Source organism: Nanorana parkeri, unplaced genomic scaffold, assembly GCF_000935625.1.
Source record: "Nanorana parkeri isolate BGI_ZX_2015 unplaced genomic scaffold, ASM93562v1 scaffold176, whole genome shotgun sequence".
Taxonomy (NCBI): Eukaryota; Metazoa; Chordata; class Amphibia; order Anura; family Dicroglossidae; genus Nanorana; species Nanorana parkeri.
The window spans coordinates 1,804,083-1,812,587 of NW_017306444.1; the positions used below are offsets into that span (position 1 = coordinate 1,804,083).

The 8,505-nt window shown below is 37.2% G+C and overlaps 1 protein-coding gene across 1 annotated transcript; it reads right to left on the reverse strand.

The window, feature by feature from the left end:
- Positions 1-4,043: 4,043 nt before the first annotated feature.
- Positions 4,044-5,379, reverse strand: LOC108785735 (protocadherin gamma-B2-like). Its single transcript, XM_018554866.1, has one exon. It carries the CDS (start codon positions 5,349-5,351, stop codon positions 4,044-4,046), a length of 1,308 nt encoding a protein of 435 aa, XP_018410368.1. The 5' UTR covers positions 5,352-5,379.
- Between the last annotated feature and the right edge of the window lie 3,126 nt (positions 5,380-8,505).

Genomic DNA, 8,505 nt, shown 5'->3' on the forward strand with positions numbered 1-8,505 from the left:
TTTTATTCTGCCTGGAGTTCTTTCTTTACAAAAATATCTATTTCATGACTAGGCATGTACTGTTCTTTGCAGTTTAGTTCGGTGTACCTTGAACAACATTCCTCAAACTCAGGCTGTGCTGAACAAAGCCAAGCTACTACCGGCGCTCCTGCTGCATCCATTTAAAGATCTGTTGCTACAAAACTTTACCAAACATGAATGCAGAATTGCTTTACTATAGAAATTATATATATCTATTTATATACAGCCAGAGTATATGTCACCCTGTTTCCTTACTTAATGGTGTCCTCCTGTATCTTGTTGCAACTGTGCTGTCACACGTGTTAAAATTATTGCATTGCTAAAAAAAACTAAAGCATTTTCTTGAGTAAGCAAGTACTGATATTTACAAAGCTGTTAATGTGTAACGGTATTATAATACTATTTATCAATTTGATTAGTTTCATTGAACATGAGTCTAATCATGTAACTGTGTACAGTGCATGTAAAAAAATATAAATAAAGAGATTGCTCCATCACCTTTCCCAAGGTCATCTTAACTATATCATAAAAAGGCCATATTGAATTACTAGTCAATAAAGTACAAGGGGATATCAAAAGGTAATGTGTGCTGGTCCATAGCTGCTGTTCATGTGAACCTATAATAAAATGTTCATTGTTTTCATCACTACTCCCTGGTGTAAATTGCCTTTCTCTATCATTTATTCGGTACATACTAATCAAGTGTGCTTCCTAAGTGGATCATCAACAAATACAGTGCTGTCACAACAATACCCTTTGCAACTATTATGTGTGTGTGGGGGGAGGGGTAGATTAAGCAAGATCTCTTTCTCAATCTATATAAAGCATATCATCACAGAGGTTTCACTGGTCATCCAACCAGCTTTCTCAATTCAGAATTGAGAAAGCTGGTTGGATGATCAATGAAACCTGTTCAAGAAAAAAACAGCAAGTCCAGTTGCCTTGACTTATTTTTTACAGATATACCATGACCTGGATGAATGAGAATCTTCACAGACATCTAAATGAAGATGATAGGCTGATTTGCCTCACCATCTTTCAATAGTTTTGAAGGTCTGGGCAGTTCCAGAATATCTGTCATAAGGTTCCTTCTTGTGATTCACATCTCCAACATTTATGTGAAAGGTGTGGGAAAACCCAGTGTGGGGAAACTAGTGCTGGAGGGTCAGGGTTTTTTACAATCTGGTCTGCAATTTATAGCCTGCATTTTGGATTTTGTTTTAAATTTATGAGTGAAGAGTATGATGTGGTTTGTCTGTTGAGGAATAAATGTGTTGCTTCCATTTATATAGAATGAGTGAGCAAATACAGACTTATGATTGGGGTGGACCCCAGGCATAGTTTTTCCAAGGAAACAATTTGGCTAAATAAGGAGTCTTCCTTCAGGATGGCGTAGGTAGTGTCATGATAGGAATACACTCCAGCCGTCTAGTTCCTGGCTGAGGTCAAGTTGGTTTGAGTTATAAAATGCTGGTAAAGTTAAATGTTCAGAAAATATCCCTATACATTAATTTGAGAGTTAACCGAGATGGGATAAAGGACAGTTTTGTCATCTAGACAGATTAAAGCTGAATTAATGTGAGGATGGGGCCTATCAGAAGGTGAGTATTGACCTCCTTGTGTAGTAGAGAAGATATCCAGGCATTCCAGCTAATGGGAAGGAGCAGGAGCCTTGCTCCAGGTGGATTCATTGTTAATTACAAGTCTGCTGCCTTGGCCAGGTGGATCGCCATGTAGTAGAAAAGCAGACCTGGGAACCCTATGCCTTGTTTACTCTTGGCCATTATGAGAATTGTTCTTTAAAGTCTGGCCTTCTGCTTTGCCCAGATGAAGGCTATAATATAGGCCAAACTCTTACAGGAAAAGTGAGGTGAAGGGGCTATACGCAAGGCTGGGAAACTAGAGGTGAAAACGAACATTTATTTTAATGATGTTATTTCAACTGCACCACATAAAAGCTTTGTTATGGCAATATAGAAGGTCCTGCTGGAGAGCCTGCATTAGTGGTTTCAAGTTTAAGTTGAAACATTTCTGGGGAGCGGCCAAAAATTCAATACCCAGGTATTTAATGTTAGAAGATGCCCATTTGAAGAGAACATTTCCCCAAAATCTGTTCAGGATATTGTCTGAGAATTGCATACTGAGGGCCTTTGATTTACTAGGATTGACCTTGTAGTTGGAGAGGGAACTAACATTTTTTTAGGTTCCACAAGTAAGACTGGAATGATGACATTGAGATATGAAATAAAAAACAGAAGGTAGTTAGCAAGAGCTAAAACTTGACAATGTCACCATGGCATGGTTGCTGCCAGGCTACCGTTTGGTACCTGTGGTCAGTTGAACCTGGGTCTCTGAGGTGGTGGTGCTGTAGTGGTGCTTTAAGGATTGAGCTCTCCTTAAAGATAACTACTCAGTAGTTTTCCTCTGGGCTCTCTAGCTCCACCTAGTTACCAGCTGCAGTCAATCTGCAATCAGCCCAGCCTTCAAATACTGAGCATTTCCAGTGTTCTGAGCCTGTTTATTTGGGTTTGTCCTCATGTGTGCTGCTGCTGGATTGATCTCTGGATATTATTAAAACGTTGGCCTGTTTCCTCACTACTCTTCTGCCTTCTGATTTTGTACATCACTGCCTGTTCATGTTAGACCTTCAGCCTGTTTCAAATCATCTTCTTCCTTCCGGTAGTTTTCATCAGCGCTGGTGCCGGTCCCTGATTCAGCGCAGACTGCTGTTTCTTCCTGTCCCACAGAGTCTGTATGACGTGCATGCTCCCGGCTGCGTGCATTCACCTTCACTGTAGCTCTCCTACTCCCCTCTGATGATATGGACTGTGCATGCACCCACACATACATCCTCCTGCATGGCCACTCAAGAAGCTGAGTTCTACAGCCAGGAGCAAGCAGCGCAGACACAGGTAAGTTTTTACCTATTTGGTAACTTCTTCATTTTTTATGTTTTTGCATTTATCTACTGCTTGCCAGTAACAAAATGAGACTTTAATGTCACTTTAATACTACATGTTGATTTTTGTACATAGGCAAGCTCATGAAAACAAAAATAATAGCATATTTACATATATTATTTACAGTAATATTGTAAAATGATATTGTTATAATTCATCTACATACCTAGTAAACATGCATCGTAAAATCTGTATTAAATGTTTTAAAGCAATACCACATAAGTTGTAAATATTTCTTGCAAACCAACTATTTTGTTTGACCTAGTATTAGTTAACATAGATTTAAAACAGCAAAGGATTAGAAGAGGAAAAAAAGCTTTTTCTCTATATGGCTTAGACTTTACTTTAGCAATAATTATTTTTGGCAATAGCAGTAGTTACTTAATCTAACTTTTCTAACTATAGTATATCCTTTTGGCCTGTAATTGGTTTTTTTCTGCAACCACCTGAAGCATAGCAGACAGGTTTCTTTTTCAATGTTTCTATACTTTGCTTTGTGGTATCTGAGCAGAAAAACTAATTTAAAGTAAAACAAACAACTTGAGATTCTCCTAACCAGTCTTTCCTTTGAACTGATGATTTATAAATTATTTCATGCTCGCCCTAACTAGGTTTTGCTGTACGTTTGTATTTTGGATATTCTCTCGAGTCTCACAGGACTATTCAAAACACACGTTCTTCAGAGGATAATAAAGCCTAAGCTAATCCACTACTGGATAGGATGCCGAAAACATAAGGTATATATTGCTAGTGAGCCATGTGTACTTATAATTTCGAGAAGGGTATCCAGCTATAATTTTTGCTTGGCCTCATCTACCCCAATGCCTCCTCCAAATGTATGACATTTTAAGTGGCAGATAAGGGTGGCTTAAGAGAAGCTCAAAAAACCCACATGTGCATCTCTAAGTAGAAGAGCAAGCCAATTAAATCAAATATCAGTCCACAAGTAATATGAAGATGCACAGACGCACCTGATGCCACTCTGCGAAGAGGAGCAAAATATGTCTCTCTTTTAAGCAAAACACCAATTTACGACTATTGGTACAGTAAGTGCATAGCCACCTATTGCATAATGTATATATAATAATATACAATTTTATTGCTTGCCAAAGGAGGTGATCCATTATCCCCACACTGAACAGTGATGTTGTAAATGGAATTTAATTCTCGATCCATGCTTGCTGTAGTAACAAGTTTATAATAACTACTAGAAGTTGGTATTAGTTTAAAGGACAGTGTGTTAGAGCTCTGACAAGTGACTTCACCATTCATTCCGGAATCCAAATCCTGAATTTTGATTAACGCTATGACTGTACCTGGAGGTGAATCCTCTGGAATTGTTGATGAGAGGGAAGTGACTGTTATTTCTGGGGCATTATCATTTATATCGATCACTTGAATTAATATGTTGCAGTGAGTGACATGTCCACCTCCATCTTTAGCTTCTACAGTCATTTCATAACTGTCTGATGTTTCATAGTCCAAATTTCCAGATATTTTAATATCCCCATTTTGACGATCCATAACAAAGATTTGCTGGGCATTTTCAGAAATTTGGCTAAATGCATAGGTGATTTTGGAATTAGAGCCTTCATCTTTGTCAGTTGCATTTAAACTAATCAGTACAAAATCAAAAGGTGCATTTTCATGTAATCGTATGTGATATTTGTCCTGGGAAAATATTGGATAATTATCGTTCACATCTTGAACATCAATTTTAACTATCACTGAACCAGATTTTGGTGGTTGCCCACCATCAAAAGCAGTCAAAACGAATTCATAGAAACTTTGCCTTTCCCTGTCAAGTGACTTTTCTAGTATAATTTCTGGGTATAAAATTCCATCATTAGTACGTTTCTCTCCAAGGCTGAAGAACTCAGAACTTGTAAGTGTATAAGTTTGAACAGAATTGGTGCCTAGGTCAGCATCTTTAGCAGTGCCTAGTGCAAAGCGTACACCAGGTGAGGTAAGTTCACTAATTTCTATATCAACATATTTATCAGAAAATATAGGAGCATTGTCATTCACATCCTGAATTTCAATAGTAACTGTATAAAAATTCAAAGGTTTTTCTATGACAGCTTCAAGGTTCAAAATACAGCTCTGTTTAGCCCCACATAATGCTTCTCTGTCAATGATTTCAGACACAAATAACTCACCTGTCTCCAAATTCACATTAAGATAATGTTTCTTTTGCTGAGCAATCACCTGGAATTTTCTCATTGCAAGTTCCTTTACATTCAGTCCAAGATCCTTTGCAATATTCCCAACTACAGATCCTTTCTTCAGTTCCTCAGTTACTGAGTATTGTAATTGTCCAGAAATAGTGCTGATCAATAACGAAATGAAACTAAATACTTGCCATGCCATGGCCCTCTGTCTTCTGTATCCTGTACTATGGTCCATTCTGCACTGCCAAATACATCAGTTTGTCTACTTTTAAGAAATTAAGAAAGTAAAATCTAAACCCAAACAATCCAATATATTTTGTGGAAATCTTCAGAAAAATCCAAATTACAAGAAACACAGTAGAAATTGTGCTGCAGTGTTTCCTTCCAATCTGTACTGAGAGACTATAGTAAAATTAATTGGGTTTTATCATTTAGGAAGGAGAAAATATTTTACAGTCCTACAGTGACACTTAGCGTTCAAAATAAGGTATTGCAGGTTTGAAGTCTTGGACATTCACAGCAATGTCAAATATGTACTGGTTCCAATTATTTATAAGAATTGTATGTTTTCCATGATTCATTGCTGGTTTGAACACAGAATACACTTAATATATTTATGTCGAAAATGATTTTAAATAGGGTCAGTTATGGATTGTGATACAATGAAACAGGTCTTAATTGTAATTATACCCTGAACCACACCTTCAACTGCAAGGTGGGAACTGGGTTTGTTTGCATGATCCTAATTCACGGGGAGGCAAAAAACAAATGCATTAGGTTTTTAACCATCTGGCTCTTCAACGCAGCCAAAATCTATAGAATGCAATATGATCTTTTATTAAAGTTCCCCAACATAAAAGGTACTCTAACAGAATTAAAACATTTTATTAACAGTTAATAAAATGTTCATTGCCTGTTTATATAAAAAGGTATGGTGCAATAGAGTTTAAAAGCCTGTTAATTATATGAAGATATGTTATTAATATATTTAAAAATGAATAATTCACTATGCACCACAAAACATAAGTGTTTGCCTTTTAAAACTCCCAGTATTTGCAGACTTGGAGCTGTACAGAACTTCTGTTTCTTATTTATAACCTTTTATTCCTGCATGCCCACAATAAGTTGTCTTCAATAAGTGCTTGAGGTATACAAAACATAACAGTTCCAAGTTGTTTATATGTGTTCCTATATTGCATTTCAACCTCCTTGTGTGCACATGCTTACATTTCCTGATTGACTTTAAGACATTATACAGAAATATGTGTCTTAAAAGCTATTTAAAAGGATTTATAATTCCTTTAACAGGAATTACATATCATTGAACTACACAACATGATATAGGTAGTCCTGAAGAGTGCAGTACAATAAATAAATATAACTACAATCATGTTTTCAAATTCCAAAATGTATTAGATTTGGACTAGACAATTTATTCAATGTAATCAGTTCTACAGTTCTTCAATTCTGTTTTGGTCTTTGGTATGTATTTGTTAAGTAATTAATACATACTGTATATGTTCTATTTGAAATAAATATACCAAAGAAAACTTTAGCAATCTTAACCTTAGCAACCTCTAATATACACTAAACGTTAAGCTCTGTATGCATATCTAGATGCACAAAGAAAAATGTATAGCAATCAAATTGTTGCAGAAATATTCTACAGGACACCCCAAATAAAGAAACAGTTTTGACCCAAATGACAAATCAAGTTAGCTCTGCACGTGTGCAACTACCACAATACTACCTTGTTTAAATATATGGGATTCATGTATGTACTAAAGTATTAGTACATGTTCATTTTGCAGAGTACAAGGGAATTATGAACAATGCTGTGGCTTACATTGCAGCTACCTACTTTGCCTGTTTTCAGCCATATGTCCGTTAAAGTAGGCTATACACTGTGTGAATTTCATGTGATTTGATTAACCCGTTAAGGACAAAGGCCTTTTTTAATTTTTTGTTTACATGTTATAATCCACACTTTAGGCCTGAAAATTACTTAAAAACCCCAATCATTATATATTTTCTGAAAGCCAAGACCCTGTAAAATAAAATGGTGGCAGTTGCAAATTTTTAGTTGTACAACATTAGCGCAACATATTATCAAACCCAAAAATGCAGTTAAAAATGCACTAAAGTTAAATTTAGTGCCCCAAAACTCTATATAAAACCATTTTTTTGTAACATATAAAAGATGAGGTTACAATGAGTAAATAGATACTCAACATGCCCCGGTTAAAAATGGTGTGTGTCCATGAAACTGCAACAGAATTCAGTACCCCAAAAGGTCCATACACGACACTTTAAAAGCCCCTACAGGTCATCAGTGTAGAGATACGTGTAAATATTGGCCCTAGAATTATTGCTCTCACTCTGGCTTGGGCAGCGATAGCCAACATGTGTAGTGCAATCGTCGTTTTTATACGTAAGTGCACCCGACGTGCACCCAATGCTTACAAGCCCCCCATATGATAGCATATTGGTGGTGACAGGTCCTCTTTAAGGTGATACTGGGGGTCCAAACGACCCCTATTATCACCTTTCTACTTTAAATAAGCTATTGTAGTGCAGATTGCACTTCAATAGCTTATTGCTGAGCTTCAGGAGCCCAGCAATGACAGCAATGGGACCGGAAGTGATGCAATTCGCTCCAGGTCCCATAGAACGGAGAGGAGAACGGTGAATTGACGTTCATTGCTCTCCTCCCCAGGTTCCTGCCAACACCCGAAACACTGATCCTGGGCCTGTAAGAGGAGCAGCGGAGCCCAGGAAACACAGCTGGGGTGTCAGGCTGTGAAACGGCCAATTTACCGGATCGTAGAAGCAATCTGGCAGCAGCTAAGCCACCAAAATCACTTCTACTGTAAAGCTAGCCGCTGGCTCTACAAATCTGAACAGAGTTATGGTAGCTAAAAGCCGCCAGGAGTCTGTTTAACCCCTTCAGGATTCATGACGGGATTATCCCATCATGGGTCGTGACAGGGTTAAAAAATGTGTACAGTGCTTGCCCCTGTTGGGGAAGCATGAAGTAGCAGGTTGAAAAATCTTTTGACTGAACAGAGCTAACAGCCAATCAGCTGCAAGCTCCATTCGGGTCTTCTATCAACGGCCACCTGACAGCTGTCCGAATCCATCCATGATGTGGTTGTGATTTTATGTAATTATTGCAAAAATCACAAGTGTTTAGAACATCAAATCTAAAACTGAACTTATCTTAATTTTATAAACCATATATTTAACTTCAAAAAAATCTGCTGTACACTTCCACAGAAATTTAAATGCAGTGCTAATTACAAAAACACACACATATATACAGGTTGTATGTATATATATATATATATACATAT

What these genes read in the sequence shown, in the direction of transcription:
- LOC108785735 (XM_018554866.1), bottom strand. Translation starts at nt 5,351, where the DNA reads ATGGCATGGCAAGTATTTAGTTTCATTTCGTTATTGATCAGCACTATT.